This window comes from Buteo buteo, chromosome 28, assembly GCF_964188355.1.
Source record: "Buteo buteo chromosome 28, bButBut1.hap1.1, whole genome shotgun sequence".
Classification (NCBI taxonomy): Eukaryota; Metazoa; Chordata; class Aves; order Accipitriformes; family Accipitridae; genus Buteo; species Buteo buteo.
In genome coordinates this window covers 4,386,882-4,408,230 of record NC_134198.1, presented here as the reverse complement: position 1 = coordinate 4,408,230, position 21,349 = coordinate 4,386,882, and the positions used below count along the sequence as shown (strand labels likewise).

Below are 21,349 nucleotides of genomic sequence, written 5' to 3'. Positions count from 1 at the left end.
TGTGCCATTGAGTTGCCGGTCTCCAGTGCAGTGTCAAAAGTTTGAGATACATCCTCTGTGGCTGGACCGTATCGTAGATTAATGTTTTAGTTGAAAAGATGGATGTCTGTATTGGGATGTAGAAGTCCAGGAGAATAGTAAGCACAAAGTATTGTACACAGTTGTCCAGTAGCATGAATTCAATGAGGGTGAACTAAGATTCCTTTTACAAAGAAAACTTTTTCCCGTGTTCCAAGTGGTGTGCTTCATGTACCCAAGTACACTTCCATTCCAGGCATTTCAAATCTGGCAAGTGATTGAATTTTGCCTTTATGTACTCTTAAATTATAAAGCGGACACACTAGTTTGTGTTAGTCTTCGTTTCACATAGTTTAATCTGTAGCACTCCCTTTTGTAAACTGGAGGGCTTTCTGTAGCCCTCAGTTTCCCACAGCTTTGCTGCTGAATGGTTTGCAGGGCTAAAAATGGCAGGGAGGCATGAGACCAGAAGTGCTCAGTGTAGCAGGGGTAGCTTAGGAAAGGTGGTGTCTCTGATTCTTTGGTGACTGAAAAGCTCCCTTGTGTTGTATTCTCTTGGTCTCCTGCTATGCAGAAAGCCGTACCTTTGCCTATTCTGTATTTGTGTTTTTTCCTCCAGAAAACTGGAACTGATGGTTAACTGAAATAACTCTCAGGCTTGTGCTCTTCCCTCATCTGCCCTTGGTGGATGGTATATCAGGGTATGGCTGTTTACTTAAAAAATTTCAGGAGCTCATCCAAGATTATCAGCTTTAGTGAGAATTTAATGGTCAAGTTTCATGGGGGTTAAAAATGCTAATACTTCCTGTTGCGATCCTGCTGAGAGAACTAACTTGTGCTTTTGGGACTAAGTGTGAGATGTGATTACAAAGAGTAAAGATAAGAGGGATCCTATATAAAAGGGATTAATCCTGTATTTGTTATTAAGGGCAGTAGTTCTATTTTAAAGTTACAGCTGAGCACAAAATTTTGCATCTCTCTTAAATACTGTCCCTGCTCAATAAACCTTTTGAGTATGTGTTGGAATCTGAAGCATGTGCTTAACTGCTTTGCTGAATTGGGGCCTTCATTACCAAATTGCAGGTGTATGTTAGCTTAAGTATTTAAGGAAAAAAAAAAAAGTAAAACAATGCTTATTTTGTTCTGTTCAGTGTAGTTTGTTACATTAATGGAAAACATCAGAAATGCTATGCTGTCCGAAACTGTTTTAATATAGTTAGTAGCTTGAGTGTTCAGTATGAGATAGGGTCTGGTTAAGAATTAACATGAAGTGATGAAATGAAAATTTAAAAAATGAAAGTGGGATTCTACTTTTTTGTGCATAATGTTATTGTAGAGCAAGGCTTTTGAATGTTTTCCTTTTTAAAAGTGTGTTTCAATGATATTTTGTAAATTCTTGTGTGGGTATTAGAGCATTTATTATCCGTCTGCAATAGCTGGAGCTCTGTAAACATTTCCATAATAAACTTCTCTGTATACTAGGGCTTAATAACTTGCTCATAAAAATGTGCTTTGGGCTTAAAAGTGGTGTACTGGTCTGCCAGAAAGTTTGTGCTTTAAAAATAGGTAAGATTATTTAAAGAGAGAGATTTACAAGGAAACTGAAGAAAAAGCGTGCTGTACCTAACTCATTCCTGATAAATATTTGATCAACATGTACTTTAATAAATAACCGCCCCCCCACTTAACTAGACAAACTAGTTCAGTGTTGAGCTAATCTTTCTAGTATACTTGAAGTCTGAACTTTCAGTTTAAGTCTATAGCTACATGAAACATTCATGCATGTAATGTAGATAAAGCGTTAGTTCCCTATTTTCAGCTACATCTCATAGGTTTGAGAACTTGCCTGGCTTCTTTAGATTTCTTTTTGCTAAATTCAAATGGACAAAGGGATTTGAGTGTTTCTTTGTTACACGTTTTCTCAGTCTCTGATAATTTCAGTTATTTCCTTCTGGAAAGTCTCCCGTTAATCTACACATTTTCTAAGGAGTAGTGTCCAAAGGTGGGGACATTGCTTTCAGGCCTTTGAAGAAGGCAGGAGGATTATCCTTCTGTGTATTCTGGGGTGATTCATTCTTTGATGTAAGTATCTATACAATTGCTACTGTATAGCAGCTATTAACTAGAGTACTATTTAACAATTCTGTAATTGTGTATTTTGCTGGCTGGCTTGGGGAGAAGGAAGTGTTGCAAGAAACAGAAGAAGAAAAGATGTTTAGTAAGGAAATTAATATTGATTTTTAACACACCTGTTAGGTATAAATCTGTGTAACATTGTCTTGTATCAGTTTTGGTATGCAGACCTGTAAAATATGTTTTTCTGTAAGATAAGATACCTATAAAAAGCCTGTAGTCTGTTAACAGTGAAGTAATTATTTAACTGTAAAACCTGGCTTTGCTTCACTGGTGTTTTACTGAAAACCAGGGTGGCTGAGAGCTATTGAGTCATATTTCTGTTTCGTATGAAAATTTTCAAAATAAAGATTTGTTTTATTTTCCTGATACTTTTATTCCATCTGGAATTGGAGAAATAAGCTGATGGATCGTCTGTATTTTTACTGGCTATATCCCTACCCCAACGATTTTTCTGTTGCAGAATAACCTCAGTGTTGTTGTGGGATATTTGTGCTCTGAAGCAGAACCACTCATGCAGATGTGCTTTCCACGCAAAAATTAAATCAGCACTATATAAAACACACCAGTGTAATAGGGTTTGTATTACTGTGGTGCTACCTGTGTAGTTTCAGTAGTCCAAAACACCTTTGGCACACTGAAGTCCTTTGTTACCTGTCACAAATGTGGGTCTGTAACATGCTATAGGAATTGTACACTAGAGGGCTTTTTTCCTTTATCCACCAACATAAAATTAGCTATAGCTACATTGTGCGAAATGAGACCACCAGAACTTTGCTTGCCTTTGTGAGACATTCCCTTACTTAAAATATTGGACTATGATGAGAAATAGGAGAGAAAAGCAGTGCAATAAGGTACATTCTGGCTTACTAGAAATGCTATGAAGTCTTTATTTTTACTTAGTAATGCTGTGGACGAGCTGAGAGGTACTTGCTTCTCTTAGCAATGTGTCTTCTGACCAAGGCAAATGTCTCAAGTCTAGATTCAGTAGGTGTTTGCGTTCATGTTTGTTAGTTTTGAGATTCTTTAGGAAAAGTTCAGTTTGATACTGGTTTTTTGACCTTTACATATATATATGTATTTAATATAATTTGCAGGTAACCAGGACATTTGGGGCATGGTCTGGAGTAACAATATATAAATTTAGTAGAAAGTTTCGGTGTTTACTAGATTATGGTTTCAAATCAGTTGGGTTTCATGTAATGCTGAGTGTGTCTGTGGCATTTTGCAGTAAAGTTCAGATTGAATATTGTGTATTGTGAAAGACAGACTTTTTAGTTGGTATAAATCTTTGTATTTTCATTCAGGGTTTGACCTTGGGTGGATACATAGGCATGAGGATAGATATTCTGCAGTTTTGTTTTTGTCCTTGCTGGATATAAACTGAAATCCCTCAATGATATTTCCCATAGCAAGGTGTTTGAAATCAAACAAGGGACGTAGTCCCTTGAAAATAAGGGTAGGAGAAAAACAGAGTTGAAAAACAGTCAAATAGTGTGAGCAGTATTTGCATATGCATATGCATTTTTAGCTACTGTAAATTAAGGCTTAATTTCCAGGTGAAGTGGAGCGTGGAGTGAATCTGAAGAAATGAAATGTGAGAGTCCCAATTGCTTGAATGTCTCTTTCTCTTATATTTTAGCTGTATTATCGAGAAATTGAAAGGAATTAGCTTCTAGTGATGAAGTGGTTGAATGAAATCTGAAAAAAATTACATACACATACATATTTTTTCTACTTTCCTACTTGTTTTTCATTTGTTGCCTAGTACTTTAACAATGCTGAAGATTTCAGGTGTGTTCTGCAGATGGCAGCTGACCTATTTGTATTTACCAGATGTAAAACGTTGCCATTGTATTATCTCGTGCTGTTCCAGAAACATAGGAAGGATAACCACATAGCTTTTATTTTTCTGTTGTCTTCAAAGGGATGTCAGAGATGGCTTCAGAAGAAGAAGCTTCTATCCTTCTCATTATATGAGAGAGCGATCCCCTCATAAGAGGGACTCTCCTTTCTTCAGGGAATCGCCAGGGAGCCGAAGGGATTCTCCGCACAGCAGATCTGGCTCTAGCGTCAGCAGCAGGAGCTACTCCCCTGAAAGAAGCAAAGCCTATCCGTTCCACCAGTCCCAGCATAGCAGAAGTATGTCATCTTTACATAAAAGAAATATTTCTTCTCAGCAAGGTAATGCTGGATTAATGATAACTGGTTAGTGAGGTGAAACTGCAACTAGCTATATAAGCCCTTTTTCTTTACGTGCTGTCTTTTACAATGAGAAAACTAGACATTTTGTACCAATTATGTGTTGTCTGCTCTTTGGTTGTTTCATTGTACTCTCTGTTCCCTTATGTATTTCATGTGGGAGATCGTAGGTGTTATTTCGGTAGCATCTCTAGACTGACTGTAGGAGTTTCAGCTGCACAGCTTTTTCCAGTATCGTATGTTGTTTTCCTTTTAGCATCAACTGCTTCTGTTACTTCTTTAAGTACTTCGTTGGATTCCCTTATAAGAAACTTTCCTGTCATGTATAGCAGATGAAGACTTTTCTTCCTGCAACCAGGGGAAAAGAGGGATTTAAAAAAAATTGGAGAAGTTAAAGTACATACTGCTACTTATTACGTTTTCTGAAAATGTTCTTAGAACTGTATTATTAGGGTTTTGAATCTGGTTGTTTTTTAGCAATTTCATCTTGTCAGATTCTCTCAAATCTTGCTTTCCTCAAAGAAATGTGAAACATAGTTAAGTCTATACTGTGTATGTTCTGCCTTTTAAAAACTTGGCTGTTAATCTTTCCCAGAAACCTAATGAATTATCTGTTTTGAAAATATTTAAGGCTTTCCTATTTAAATAATTGGGAAAAAAAAAGGCAAAATTGCTTTTTTTAGTATACCACCATCTTAGCCACTGCTGTTTGTACAGCTTACATAAGTTACTCTGATTTGATTTCCCTTTCTGCAAATGCTTTCTAGTGAACTATACAAACCTACTGTTCATATTGGCAGTTTTTAAGAAACTAATTAGATTTATTTTTTTTTTATTCACTGATAGGCATATTGTGTGTGTTTCCAGAGTGGCACACTGGACTGTTATGTAGCACTTCTTGACAAAAAAGATCTGGTGGAGTTTAGTTAACATAGTTTACATATTTAGAGGAATCATTTCGCTCCTTGGAGAATACAAATTGTCTTTCTAGCTCATCATTGCAATTCTTCTAACATTTTGTAGCAATAGTCAGTGAATGTGAATTCCTCTAAGTGTAGGAGAGGAAGAGAAAAATATGATATTCAACTAAATTTGTAGAAGTGTTGTAGATGTGCAGTTCATAATTACCAGGAACAGGAAAACATTGTTGAGAGAAACCATATAAAATTTTGGAATGTTTCAAGGTTTTCTAAAAATTTTCAGCCGACTTTTTGTAGTATATTGGCAGAATCACTCAAACAGTAGTGGAGGTAGCAAAGTAGAAGCAGACATCTTCACAAACCAGAAAAGATGCTGGTCAGGAGAGGAGGTTGCATTTAGGTCTGTGGCTTTTGGGATTTTTTTCCAATTGCATGGTTAAACACCTCTTCCCATCATCTTTAAATCAGTTTTAAGAGACCAGATGGCTCTTACACTAGACTATAACTGCCTATTCACTGACAAATAGTGCTACTAAACTGTTCCTCTACATGTCTGAATTAAAGTGGCCCATTTGCAAGGTATACGTGGCTTAAATAATACTTTTAGAATCGTGTTTGAATATGATTTGTCTTAGGTAAGCTCATGTATTACATATTTAAAAGGAACGTAAAGTGGGACATATCTCATATGTCAGCAGTACATTTTAGTCTGTACTTAAATGGATTTACAACAAGCGAAGTATGCGCTATTTCATGCGGAACTTACAATACACTGTCTTTTTAAATATCGTAGTAGTGTTTAAAGTCATGCAGTCTGAATCAGTTTGGCTTCATGACTTCCACTGAAGGAGGGATACTCCATGCTCTCTAGCCCTGCATAAATTAGGAAGAATACAGGATTTGAACAAAGAAAACTGGGGGGACGTAAAGGAGCTTGGTAAAGGGAGAGGAAGGGCTGGTGGGAAAGGACAGGCATTCAGCTGTGGTGGAGAGCATGGAAAGAAGCAGGGTGGTATTCCTTCACCGGGCCAGTCAGTAAGGGGTCTGTAGAGCGGTATGCCAAGGAGGTGCAAGAAGGCGAGTAGTGGTGCTTGGAAAACATCATGTTCAATTGTACAGGTAGGGTTTGTGGGTTCAAAATAGCCACGTGCATTCAGAAAAAATGGCCTGGTAATGTCTCCAAATTAAACGGTGGTTTCTCTCTCTGCTTAACTTTGAATAATTTACTGCCACTTGTATCAGCTTATTTCATCTATTCAAGCACAAACATATAATCCACTCAACTGAGATAATCTTTAAAGAATCCAGTGTGATGAAGGAGGCATGTAGGAGGCAGAAGAGTAGTCTGTAAATTTAAAAGGAGGTGGCTCATCCATGGGGCTGAAAAGCAGGTATCACAGGAGCAAAGCTTCTGTTACTTGGTGGTGTTGAGGGAGACATTCTGTGCTTTGGGGAGTGTGATGGATTAAAGACATGGTTATTTCTATCTTCATGGTTTTGGTTTTGTCATATAATTTGTATTTATAAGAACTTTTAACTTTTCACGGTTTTTCTTTTTGCTGTTTCTTTTCATTGTTAAAGAACTTTTTTAGTTAAAGATAATTCATAATTCATCTTTTATGGCTACTGGAAATCCTTAAATAAGGCTGCTTGCTATGTTTTTAGGTATGCTTTCCATTTAGCATCATCTTCAAATTGAGGGTTAAAGTGCAATTGAGAACTTTTGCTTTTGCCAGAGGAACTTCCCCAACTATTTTCAGTAGCATTTTCGAAAGACCCATCAGTAGCTGTGAAGATTTTTGCATGGATTAGTAGGTCTTCAACATCATAGCATTAACTCACTTGCCTCTAACAATGTGCAGAGATGACCTAGGTGTTTGAGCTTTGCTTTGTATTAAGTCTACACTATACAAATGTTATGAAAATGTGGGTAAGGAGTAGACCACCTTCTCAAATACCTCTTAAACATTTCCTATTGTTAAAAGTCTGCATTTTGCATAGACCTTTCCTTAAATTCTTTGTGTAGGTAATGGTATTTTAAAATACACAACATGATGCAGTCTTATTTTACGGCATTGAGTAAAATAAGAAAATAGCTCAGCTATTAGGAGTGAGATGCCATGTTTGCTCTTTATTGCTTTGATTCATTAAATTAAAGCTGTATTTGTTTATAGTTCTAAAATAATTTCCTGATTTTCATAAGTATTTGATAGACTTTTTAATTCATCCCTTTCTTAACTGTATTGATACAAATTTAATGGAAGCCAAGGTAAGTCTATGTTGTTTTCCATTTATGAACAGTCAACCATTTCCCAGTGAGTGTGAACGGTCTAGTTAATTTAGGCCTGCTGACAACACATTTGCTCTTTGTATTTACCTTTTGCAGATCCCTTAGATGTAATCCATGGACTGCAGGTTGAAAACTAGTAGTTTACACTGCAACCAGTTTTGCTGCTGCGGGCTGCCTGTAACCGGTCTGTGGCAAGGCTATGCACAGACTGTGATTAGCACAGTGAATTTGAATTGTGATTTTGCCGATTTTAACTTACAAGAAAAACAGTGATGATACTAAGAGCATCTAGCCTGTGGTTGATACAGTACAGGACTGTTTCCCATGGCAGGGCTTTTCAACATACTGTGGCCTGCTAAACCAGTTCCTTCGCTGCCTGGTTTCCTGGAGTGATTGGCTGGTGTCTAATATTTCACCCATTGATGTTATTACAGGAATATTAAAAAGTAAAACCATATCATCTTGCCAAATCATATTGATACATCCTTTCAGTTAATGTTGAAAAAAGGACAGTGGGTTTTCCTAAATATGTGAAATAATATAGCTATATCTCTTCTCTCTTTACAAAGAGAAGAATGCGTTATCAATATTTATCAGATGGTGGAGCATGTAGATTTCATGTCTGACTTGAGTGAATTTCGCTGCAATTTTTCTAAGCCAATAACTATATTTGCAACATGTAACTTTAATATAATTTTACAGTCGTTAATTTTTTCTTAATTGTAGGTAAAGAGAGGACGTCAGTTCAATCACTGAAAACATCAAGAGATGCATCACCTTCAGGCTCCACAGCGGTACCATCATCAAAGGTGAATTTTCTTTTGGAGTGCTTCTCAGCATGGTTTTAGATTCCTCATTGTTGTTGGATTTTTTCCCCAGTTGGAAGGAGATACTGTAGACAGCTGTTAAGGAAAGGAGCATCTTGAATTGCTCTGCAATCCAGCAGAAGATAGGTTTCCCTTTTCTGGCAAGGAGGTGCTGATAAGGCTGTGTATCTAATGATGACACTGACAAACCTTTTTATTCTGTATTCACGGTCTCACTTCAGGAGAAAGTGAGTTTTGTATGTATTTAAAATTGTCTTTTTCCAAAGTCCAGAGTGTGCTAGAAAAGGAATGGCAAGGAGAAAAATGGGGAAGCAGTTTTTAGGAGCAACAGATCAATTGGACAAGCTTGTACTTGCACTGAACTCCATCCTTTAGTGATTCCTAAGCTGTGACTGGATTTGGAAACAGAGTGGTGAAGTGTCTGACTAACTGGGAAGATAATGTGAATAGCAGAGTTGGCTTGGAAGCAGGGCTGCTTGAGGATGTGGCAGGAATGATAGCATTTACTTGGGAAGGGAGCCACATTGCAGGATAGTTTGGTAAATGTCGTTTTATGTTCTAAATGATGCTGTTTATTTTCCCATCAAATCTTGTGGGCCGAGCACCAACTACATCATCTTGCTAATTAGTTAAACGGACAGGCTAATAAACACTAATGAACAATCAGCATTCAATATTATTCTGGCTGTCCTGTGGCAGCAAAAACATTTTCACATCACAGACTGCTTGCCTGTAAATTATATTTGAGGTTAAAATGCACACTTCCACAGGAGTATTTTCTCTAAATTGCTGAGAAATACCTTAATGAGAAATAAAGAAACAATGCATTATATTGTTCTAAGTGAATAAGGTCCTATTAAAAAGTAGCATTCACCCTAAGTAGCATGGTGTACTAGCATGGTTCTTGAGGTTTTTTTAATAAAAGCAGTGGAATGCTTGCACACACACACAAAAAAAAAGCAGGGAAGAAAGAAAGGTACTTTTTGTTGTGAGAAGGTGAAACTGAAGGAAATAATTAGGTGGGAAAAAAAAATCAGGCTTTAGTTGTGCGATGTCATTCTAAGTACTTATCCCTTATGCAGCTCTTTTAGAACTGGTGTGCTAGGCATTAGCTAATTGCCGGTGTCCTTAAGTGGGGGAGGCAAGCGATATATTTTCAGTCATGTAAATAAGGAAAGTAACATAAAAGCTGTTACGTACAAGTTACACTGATTTGGATTATAAAACACACTTTATAATTAGTTTGCCTATTTTGCTTACAGACTCAGCATACTGGAGCTTAATAATCCTTGCTTAATGCAAACCTTTGAGAACAAGGAGGCATCGCAAAATCTCTTGCTCTTGTATTAATATGCAGTGTGAGCTGGAACTATAAAGTATTCTTTAAATGTTTTGCTTTCTTCTTCAGTCAGGTATGACCTATGCTGTATTGGGTTTTTTGCCAGCAGTTTGCATATATCTGCTGGCAGTGGATATCCACTTGATGTAATCTGCACAAAGTGAAACTCTCTGTTTGATGGAAATCATTGCTTCAGACAATACAAATATTTATTGGGTCTGCATCAGCTGCAGAAATGGAAGTACTTCAGTTACCTTTTATTGCTTTTCTCTTGAAGTCCCAAAATCTGTTTGCAATGTACTGCCCTGTATCAGTGGAGCCTCTTGGGGTGATGGCTGGGTCACCCTAACCTGTTAAGATATATAAGTGCTCCACTGACATAGAAATATTGACAGGAAAAATTCTTGGCAAACTAGGGCCAGGGTCTTACAATCTACTTAGACTTGAGAAATGAGTTATATACTTTATATTATAGATTAAAGGAGATAATTTTCAATGCTCTAAGTTTATAATTTAGCTTTGAAATACTTACAAAGGTGTATGCTTCTGCAGCAGTATCTCTTTTTACTGTAGTAACTATATGCAAATCTGAAAAGGTATTCCTATCTGTCTTATAATTAATTTTTTACATATTCATGCCTGTGAATTAATACATGTTCGTGTTATCTGATCTTAAGCACCTGTTTAACTGACTATGGCATGAAATCTTTTGTGTTTTGCTTTAATAGCTGTCTGGACTGTGAGCCTTGGAGGCTGTATCCAACATAATTGGAGCAAAAGGCAGATGTGTGAGACAGGGAAAGCTTCCCAGCAAAGATAGCAGAAAACTGACAGGTTTTTGCTGTTCTTATGTTATGTGTAAGGTAAAAAAAAAAAAAGACACATCTGTTTTGAGGCGAGCAGGGGGAAGTTTGGTTGTTTTTTATGAGATATACTAGGTTGTTCATTTCTTCCAAGTTTGCAGTGTAAGCAGCTGCAGACGTTTTTCTCCAAGAAATGTGTTCCTGTTCTTTCTCTTCAGTTGTAGTGTACCTGTGGAAATACCATTACTTTATTACATAAAACACACTCAGGTTTTTTTAATATGTATTTATTGACATGAGACCTATAGAATTAAATTTAGTGAGATTAAATTAAACAGATTTTTTGCTGTATTCCAGTAGATACTGGAGTGGTTAATTTCTGTTTATGGCTTGTAGAAATATTGTAGGTCATGTGAGATTTTATTTATCTTCATTTCATGCAAAGCTGACTGTCGGTGACAAAGATACTGGTCTTTTCTTTTTGTTAGTGTTGGCCAGAGTTACATTTGAGGAAAGGGAGAGATTAATAATAGAACCACAGTACAAGATTTTGGCAGCTAGGGAAAAGTCAGGTTAAAGTCAGGCATACTATGGGGAATAAGAACATCAGGGAAAAAAAACTTGGCAGCAGATAGTTTGTAGTGAGACTAGTGTAAGGATAATTGTGTAGTTTGGAAAGGTGAGCTGGGCTAATTATTCTATGAATTATATCACCCCTTTCTTTTAAAAACTCTCTTCATACCCCTACATATTGAACTTTGCCACCTCCTGACTTTGCTGGTTATAATTCTGTAATGTACAATTCTAGAAAAGAGAGATTCCTGTTTGAACATTGTGTTGCAAGTCTCTTCTGGATTCAGATAAAGGTGGTGTCTATGACACAGAATCCTGGAAGGGTTATGTGAATTGTATGCTTAGGCCATACTACAGCACAAAGAGATGTTTGGGTAATATTTTACTTGAGGTCAGTGCAAAAGGTCTGAAGATGAAGCAGTCTTATTACAGGTCACAGTATTTGCTTCTGCTGGCCGTTTACATAATTTAGAATGAACTAATAATAAGAGGGGGGAGTGTTGGTTTTTTTGTTTCGTTTTATGTTTGCTTTTTTTTGTCCACCTGTTTGCAAAGATGGAACAGGTATTGGGTGGAAACTGTGACAACCTTTTTCAGGCAATAGGATTTTTGTAACTTTTTTTAGATATCCATCTTAGTGTTGCAGGTTTTTAATACTAGAGTGGTGTAGATTCTTGGGTGGATGCATCCATACATACAGTTGATTCAAATGAAATATCTGCATAGTGGTAACAAGATTTGTAAGGTAGCTATTCCCAAACTGGTTTTGGTACCTGGGTATTTGTCATTGTCTGTTTGTTGCTCTGTTACTAAAAGCCAAATCACAGTCTTAGAGCGAAGTGAATTTTTAAATATTATTTATGTGAGTATTTCCATCTGAAAAGGTAGATTAAAAGACCATAAAGCCATGATTGACTCTGTTATAAATGATCAATGTTCCCCCCAAATAAAAATTAATGAATTTTAACAGAAGCCGCTCTGATCATTTAAAGTATGTATAAAATACTTTCTGTCCCTAATTAGCTTGGGATTTATATCCTACACAGTATTTAATAGTTTAGTTTAAATTAGTTACAACCTTTTATGCTTGAAAATCACATTGAATTATTAGATCACTGCACACTTGTATCTGACTTCTTAGTGCCCATTTGATCCATGTCTCTTTAAACTCAACTGGTCTCAAATAATGTTTCTGTTATTTCTGTCCCGTGAATTTAATAAAACTGATTCTGAAAGTATGGTGCTTTTTTTTTTTTTACTGAACTTCATTGATTTATCTTTTTTTCTCCTCTCTCTGTTATCTCTGCTCTATCCCCACACACTTTTCTTTTTAAAGAAATCAGTAGGCAAATGAAATAGCTTCAGCTTCCTTATTTCCTATTTTAAAATATTTTGAGGGTCTGAATAACTGTTTATTTTAGCTTTGAAGATGTTTTGCCATGTGTAAATATATTTCATGTTAAACCTTGACTATAATGTTTTTGTGCAGGCCTTGGATAAGAGCAACAGACTATCGGAAAAGGAACTTGCAGAAGCTGCAAGCAAGTGGGCAGCTGAAAAGTCAGAGAAGGCCGATGAAAGCAATATACCTGAAATAACAGAGTATGATGTAAGACAGGATTATTAATCGATTTATTTTAAAGTGTTACAACAATAGACTCTTGTTTTTCTGTACTCTCCTGAAAGGCACATTTTCTAACTTACCCCTGAAATTGTCTGCCTATGCTATTAAATGTTTGTTGAAAGGGAGTAAGAGGGAGAGTAAAGTCTTGTGATTTATTTATTTTTAAAAATACACAAAACCAGAGTAGGTTTTGTTAGCATAATTTAAATTCATGTTGAACTACAACTGACAAAATAAGGCTCCAGCTCTCCCAGGGGTTCTCCAAGGAGCTCTTGCACTAGTGTAAGTCTGTATGCCTGCTGAACTCCTTAAAATTAGCAGGGGACTTCTGAGTCAAAATACAAGTGTACATGTAAAACTTAAGACTAGAAGAGAAACTCTGGTTTACTGAGTTCAGTTCCATGCCATGTCAGCCTGCCATGTCATGTATTCTTTTTCAGAAAGCAGTCCTCCTCTATATTAAAAATTAAGCTTTTGCCTTGGTACTACAGTGGGTAGGGTTTTTTTCCAGAACCTTTATTTCATTAATAATGGACATTAATTAATTACCAGTTTATACCCATCTGTTCTTGCCCCTCCTTGTCTTCTACCCCTTGCTATATTGAGGTATGATTATAGCCCTTTTCAGTCTTTGTTTTGTTATGATGCTCTTGGATAGCATGTCTTTTTTTGATTCTGCTATGTTAGTGGAAGTTGTATTTGTTGTTTAAAACAAACAAAATGTCATGTAATGTCTTTTTGTAAAATAGTCTGGTTTAATTCTGTGATCACTTCATCTTCAACTTTCACTTTGCTTCAACTTCAGAGGCACTGTTACAAAAACAAAATAGTACCTACTTTACAAAGTCATGTGTCTTAAACTTTAATGGCTTTGTATTTTATATTTGTTTGTAAACAATTTGAGGGAAAATAAAAGCATCTTGGGAAGCATCAGATTTCCTCCTTGTATTTCATGCTTGTGGAACCTAAGGGCTTGATTATATTAGTGAACTCACTGGATCCATACTTATCTGAACTTTTAAGTCCTGTCCATTGATGTAATGGCTGAGTGCATCAGCAGCTTCTTGGTACTGGACAGGAAGATCCAGTTGGATAAATAACCTGTTCATTTCCCTCCAGGGAAAAAAAAAAAGGAAAAAAAAGGTGGGGGGGTGGAGTGAGGATGCCATACGGAGGAGAACATATGCATGGACATTGCTGAGAGGTTCAGGAGAGTAACCGTGAAGAGAAATGTCACTCCTGTTCCTGATGAGTGGAAGGTAATGCAAGGAAGGAAAGAACAGTGGGGCCATATGGAGAAGAGTTGTTTAAAGCTCTCGCTGTGCCTCAGAGAAAATTGCAGTGGCAAAAAGATTCAAAATAAGGAAAGATTCAAAATTAAACAATTGCAATTGATTATGGCAGAGTCTGAGATGGTTTATTGACTAAGAAAGCGTGCAACAGGAATGCTAATGAAGGAGGTGAGGCATCTCATTCTGAGTCCGAGAAGAAAGGATACTTCTCACCTTGATTAGTAGGCTGTTATGTATGAATTGCAACAGTCTTTAGCTTTTTCCAGTTTATCTTACATAGTGCTTAAAAGCTGAACTTTGTGTTGTACTGAACTTTTTCACAGCCTTTACTCACTCTCAGGGGTTTCATGATTTACTGAGTAACAAGATTTGGCATGCAATCTTACTGGTTTATATTGCTGCTAAGTTTTGAGGAGCTTAAGCTTTTTTTTTTGTGTGTGTGTGTGTGTCTCTAATGCTTTTCTCTTTCACATTAGTTAAGTCTTAAGATTCTCTACCTCTTTATTTTTGAATAGTAGAAAATACTTTTATGCATCTTCTTCAATTCTCAAATCTTATTTTGTAAAAAAAAAAAAAGTTTACTACTTAACAAATCTGTTCCATAGTATTGGATTGAAATATGCTGTAGTAATTTCTTCTCTTTTTACATCTTCTATATAGACACCTTGGAGTGGGAGTCTGTTTTCTTTGGTGCAGGGATACTGTCTTAATTTCTGGTTTAGAGGGAAGCTTTTACAATTTTGGTACTTCAGTAAGATTTCTCGTATTATCAGGAACCCTCTAAGCGCATGTTTGCTTTTGCTATACAATAGGTCTCTCTGTTTAATATTCAGCCTGTGGTCCTGAATGCTGCAAGAGTCCTTTTTGACAGCATTTTGATTTTGTCGATGCCTGTTTACCTTTGATTTTGTTACTTTTATCCTTTCCCAGAAAATGAATCCCACTTTCATTGTGGATTTTTCTTGCTAGTTGTATATGTGATATTTACAACACCAAGTCCTTCTCAGCAGAAGGGCACTTAAAGGTTATCTGACATCATTGTCTTTACACAGTTAAGACTGAGCCACAGGGATTTTTTTTATGATGTCATGTTCTCTATGTGTTTAAAATCCATATTTCTGTATCTGTTAAATTGTAGATAGTAGCAATAATACTTCACTAATAGTCTTGATGAGCAAACTCATATCTAACTGAATGACTGTATTTGTGGGTTTTTATTTTTGCTCTCACTTTGAGGTTTTTATTTTGCTCTCAAAACTGATTTTTTTTTTTTTTTTTTTTATAAAGGCTGGATCTTCAGCTCCATTATACATTGAACAAACAGAGGAAACAGAAACAAATATAACAGATAGTAAGGAATTATATGAGGATGGCCAGCTTCTTGGTCGCTCAAAAGCAATTGCAACTAAGACAAAGGAGATTGAACGGGTGAGTCCTCTTGGCATTTTGTCACTCACACAGTACCTGTGTAATGGTTCAATCTGGTAGAATATGTTGATTTACTTTTTCCTCTTTCTTGGAGTGTAATATGAATGTAATTGGATTTCTTGAGGTGATGCGATGATAACATCCCCATCTATTTAATTCTGAAGAAGCATGGCATTTACCTACGCGTAGGAATTAATGGTAGTTTTCTGTAACTTACATGCAATACCTGCTATTTTGCAAGCCAAGGAAATGACGGCTCCTTTGAATAATTGTTTTAAAATCAAATATAATACAAATAATTTCAAATGTAATTTAAAAGTAAGGCTTTATGTGAGATCAAATTATCAAAAATTACTTTCAAACTGTAATTTCCTGAACTTAAATATACACAGATTGGGACTGAACACTCGAAGCTGCCTGTTTGGGGTTTTTGGTTGGGGGGGAAGGTGGCCAGGGGGAGAGGGATGTTGTGGTTTTCTGTTTGTTTTTTGTTTGGTTTTTTTTAAGTCAGCTTTGTATCTCAGTGCCTTTGTCATTCTCTGAAGATTAAGAACCTTTAAGTTTTGCTTTGACTACAGTGTTTTGTATGTAGATGAGGGAGGGATATTGTGTTCAAAATTTCTATTCTTTTTCTCTTTTGTGTTGAGTACTTGGGGCTTGACTTAATACAAACAAGATTTCTGTTACTCTTGTAACATTGAGTTTTTGAAGAGGTTCAATGGAAGTTTATTTGTGTATTAGTTTTTAATATCATGTCACCTCACAGTGAGGAAATTATCTACAATAACCTTCAATTTCATTTGTCATAAACAATTGAAGTGTTTTGTTTCCATATTTTTGTTACTTTAAATGGAGAGGTTGGAGATTTTTCTGACTTGATCTTTCTGATGTAAGTGCAGCTTTGCCCAACTCTAGAAATTGCATTTAAAGTTTATAATTTGTGTGGGAGAAAGAGATTACTTTCTTCAAACTTGCTCTGATTTACAGTGTATGCCTGGGGTAGGTTGAAGGGAAATATAAATCACTTTTTCCCCTCGTGATTATCTTATAATAACATCTTCAAGAAAATAGGTCTCTGGTCTTGCTTGAGATAAGCTTATTCTAAGTCTTTGTTTTCCATACTTCTAGCGGACTTCGTTGCTTGTGAGTCCGTATCCTGTGCTGTAACACTGTTGTTCCCTTTTTTCTTGACACTTGAAAAACTTCTGTTGATGTCAATTCTACTGAATTGGTTTTGCTGCTTTTTTTTTTTTTTTTTTTCTGGATGTTGACTTTTTCCTGGTGAGCATGGCTTTGCATGTGTGCTGGGTCTGTCTGGGATGGGGTAAACCAGAGCACGCTGTGGCTACGAGGGTCACGGTGCAGTTTGTTCATCCCTGTGTGTCTGATCTCCAGGCCGTACGTGGCCTACATCAGCTACTACCAAATGCATAAACTTAGGACTATTTAAAAATGACAAACTGAAAAAACTGAAGACAAGGAGCAGGTTTAAAAAAAAAATAGCAGTTGTGATTATTTAGCCTGATGCTGGTGTATCTGTGATTGGTTTATTTTCCCCTAGGTCGTAAGGACAGGCTTATAGTGAAAACAGATGAAAATTTGGGCATAAAAAACAAATGTTGTTTTCAATATGATCTAATGTTATTGTGTTTGGTAGAGTTTGCACTTATCTCGAAAGAAATCTAGATTATGCTCTGTAAAACAGAATACTTTTAGGAACTTAGCTCAGAAAAGCCTGAGGAATAACTTAAAAAGGTTTGGATTTCATAGAACCAGTTTCTCCTGTTGTTGATTTGAATATTGAAGCTGTCAGCTTCCGCAGAATTAAAATAAGATTTTAGAGTGATACCGGAAGCATCTTCAATACATTTTATTCAACTGAATGAGATGCATATTTTTTTCTAAAATCAGGTGCTGTGAATATGTTGAAGGCTAGACAAGATATGTATTTAATAATCTAAAATTAACACTGTAAAATTACCTATATGTTTTTCAGATAATGTTGAAAAGTAACTTTTGCTTTAGCAATTAAAAAAAAAAATCCAGAAAACTTATTGTTATGATAGTCCTGACAATTTTCATAATTGTGAAATACTGTGAATCTTCCTACTGTATATGGGAGCAGTCTCTCTGTAGAAATGTATACAGTGTTCCATTGACTTCGAGTTGTAACCATGTGAAAGTAAATTTGGTTTAATTCTATATGGCTCGAGTTCTCTGCCTTTGACAAAGAATAAGAGAGGGAGCAAAGAGTGGAATGGAAACTAAATTTGCAGTCCTGTGGTAAACTTCTTACTAAAGGTTTTTTGGGTGAACTTCTCAATATAATTTATACTGATTTTACTACTGTTTAACTGAAAGTATGTTTCTGGGTTTTGCACAGTAAAATTAGTCCTTAACATGCAAATTTAATACTATGGCTAGTCATGCTATATTGTTTGTATAGATGTAACATTTAAACCTTAAAAGTGAACTGTAGGCTATAATACACTTTAGGAATAGGAAGACTGACTTGATAATGAAATATAGAATATATTTATAAGAAAGCCTTTTCATAATTTGTTTCTGATTATTTATCTTGAAGACTTAAATAACAGCAGAAAAAATTTTTGTTCTATGGACTTTTTTCCAGTTGAATTTCATTCAGGTGTTTAAAATAGCTTCTGAATACCTAGTTTTAATGTATTATTTCTGGAATGTAATTTTATGGAAGGATTAGTAAAATAAAATATTTATTGCAAAGAGTTATGCTGCAAAAATGGTGAAGCTGTAATCCTTCTGTGAAGCAAGATTCCCGAAAGATTGGTTTTCAGTTTTCACTGGGCAGCTATTAAAGTATTTTAGACAAATAAATAAATCAATCGGGGTAGAAATAACTTCTTGTACCACTGGGTATGTGTCTAAGAATTGGTGAGGGTCCAGCTAGTGTTTGAGAAAGTGAGGCTTCGTTAGAAGGCTTGACCCATCAGACCTCTTCTGCTAATGTTTCCCAAGTTTTTCTTCTTTCTCTTGGAGCACCAGATCTAGTGATGTTTCCTTTTCAGTTCATATTTATTCTCATCCTGATTCCCAGGTATTCTTGCCATTCCAAACTCCTGATAAAGCCCTCTTTGCTTTGTCCTCTCCATATCCATCTGTCTCTACAGCCCCAACCAGGAAAAAGAACAAAATTTTCCAAATATGTACTTTTAATTCGTAGTATGGTACTACTTCAGGTAAACCCAGAGGCAGAAACCAGTGCTGACAGAACACGTACAGTGTCGCAATGAGCAAATTCATTGCTGTACAGCAGAGAAACAGGCAGCCTGATGCCCTGGGCGGGAGTGGGGGTGGCAGCTTGTGATACAGTCTGTTATTTCTCTTAAGAAAAAACAACAAAAAATCCCTTAAGCAATTGAATGAAATATTCATACAGGTGTTCTGTTTAAGTCCATCTCTGTTATGTGTCGCTCGTATCACTCTTTTGTAAAGTTCCCTCTACCTTTCCTCTCAGTTACAGTACACAGAGGGTACTAATGTACCTTTCCTCTGAGTTACAGTAACACAGTCACCAAATTCAGAATTTTAAATGGAACCTGATTGTAAATGGTCGCTCTGGCTCATCAACCAAACATTTCTTTGTTATTTGTCTGATGGGGGACTTACTGCAAGCATTCATGTAAAATACTGTAATTTGAAGAAAAATGAAATTCTTTGTGTGCTGACTATGGCAGGGCAAAAATTGTCAAACAAGTGCTAGTTGCTGTTTGGTATTTAGTGACTATCTTTTGAGAGTCTGCAGTTGCTTTGCAAGTATTAACATACAGAGAGAATGGAAGTTGTGCTCATGGGTAAAGGCTTGGAAAAATCCGAACACTGTTTGAACAGAGCCAAGAATTATTTGTGTGACTCCCAAACTAGAAAAACTCCAAAGCATATGTTTAATTTGAAGTCTGCCAATATTACTTTGGAAGGAAGAACACGGTTGAAGGTGAACAGGCGCTTGAGAACATTGCCGAGCTGGGACCGCAGAATCCTGGTCTTCTCTTTGAAGTGACAGGCATAGTGACAGGATCATGGAAACATCCAGGTTGGCCTCGCCCGAGCCAATCTTCTGTTGAAACGGAGCCTTAGATCAGGTCAGTCGAGTTGGGTCCTGAATATTTCCAGTGAGGCAGACTCCCGTGTTTCTCTGGACAGCCCCTGTCGGTGTTTCACCGCTCTCCCTCTGAGCTCAGCTGCCATCGCAGTCCTGCGTGCTGTTCTCCAGAACAGACTTTCTTTCCGCCAAGGACGGGGTTTTTGCTCCCTGCTCCTCTTGGCAGTTTCCTCTCCCCAGCCGTGAACTGCGGAATCCCGGCTCCTTGCTGTGGTCCCCTGCTTTTGGCTGGCCTCGCCTGCCCCTCGGGTCGTGCTCTGCCTGGAGTTGGGCTCAGCTGCTCTCGGGGAAGGGTTGAGTTCCTGGGACCCCCTGGCTCTGCCACTTTGTGCTTGGTAGGACAGGATCTTTCCTGGCACTTCTGCATGGCAGGTACTGGGAAAACTGCATCTTCTTTTCCATCTTTGTGCCTCTTTGCAGTGAATGAAAATTCTGCAGCGTTAATGTGCGTCTCATGTTTTGATATATCCCATAAAGTAGGGTCTAGATCCATGATGTGGCTTTCGGTGTTCTACTTCTAAGCAATCAGAAACTTTGGAGAGTTTAGAAGAAAAAAAATAGTGAGGTAATTAGCTTTCTGGGTTGTTTTGAGGGGTATTTTTTGAAGCTAGGTGTTTCCTTTGAATATGACTTTCCATCTTTCCTCCACATTTATCATTTTGAAATTTGGTGTTACATGTTGTCTGAGCACAGTGGGTAGAAGCCCATTAGCTAGGTGTTTAAAAGATTGGTCTGGGTACTTGAAAACAGTGCAGTAGAGAATTTTGCATTGGCTGTCAAGGTCAATGAATGTCCATAGGTTGCTGAGGTAACAATTTCATGCACTTTTTAATATTTTTGCATTTAATAACATGCAGTATAAAGTATTGTTTTGGGAGTTATTTAGTTTCTGTTTTTATATAGTTAAGGATCAGCTTATGCTTTTAGCACGTAATGTGCTGAAGTGTGGTTTTTTTCGGAAGTGATGACAAATATGTCCCTGGTATTAAATTCACAATTGGAGCGATTCAGCGTTGGTGTTACACAAAAGGCTATCTCTTTGTTGTTCCTTTATGAGCATGAGTAGCAGGGATTCTTGAAATGTCTTATCTTGTCTAGACATCAAGTCTGCAACACTGTGTTAATTAGTCCATTATTATGTGTCCAGTTTCTTAAATGTTGCATATGCAAGTTGAAGTGACATGGGTTACCTCTGAAAATCTATTATTTTCTGAAGGCAAATTTTACCAAATGAGCCAAGTACCTTCCTTGATTTTGGCAAAAAATCAAACCTTTAAGTTTCTGAATGAGATTTGACACTCAGACCTCAATTTGTCTATTACCACAGAGCTCTGGCATCTAAGAAGGAAGCACAGGAATTAATACATTCATGAATGCTTTTTTTCTTAATGGAATTACTGGCTGACTGGATGCTTTCAGTTCAACAATATTTTTAAATGTTCAGCAGAATAATATATGTTCAAACATTTGTTTACTTGACTTTCTAAATTAATATTACTTGTTAACAGCCCTCAGTTGTATTAATGAACTGTTAGCCTAATTGGACAGCCTTCTTGGTGGAAGATGCTGAAAATCACAGATTTTTCTAAAGCTTGCATTTGAAACTTCATAGATATGGTGCATGGAAAGAAGGAAAAATTGGTGTGTGACTGGGTCAACAGGCTGTCCAGATTCTCTTTCCAGACCTGCTGTCTAACTGCTTTCATTTTTTAGGTAAACTACTTAAATCTTTGGCCTAGAAGTTGCAGTTAAGAAAAACAGT

General features: G+C 36.7%; 1 protein-coding gene across 5 annotated transcripts in view; it reads left to right on the top strand.

Moving 5' to 3' along the window:
• The window catches only part of PPHLN1 (periphilin 1), a 71,290-nt gene that overhangs the window by 24,994 nt on the left and 24,947 nt on the right, over nt 1-21,349 (top strand). For 3 of the 5 annotated variants that reach the window (XM_075059074.1, XM_075059073.1, XM_075059071.1), the window contains 4 exons: nt 4,079-4,335; nt 8,290-8,372; nt 12,595-12,714; nt 15,309-15,449. In XM_075059074.1, the coding sequence (XP_074915175.1) occupies nt 4,079-4,335; nt 8,290-8,372; nt 12,595-12,714; nt 15,309-15,449 (601 nt within the window). The remainder of the gene's footprint in view (nt 1-4,078; nt 4,336-8,289; nt 8,373-12,594; nt 12,715-15,308; nt 15,450-21,349) is intronic. The other 2 variants (XM_075059075.1, XM_075059072.1) reach the window with 1 other exon arrangement.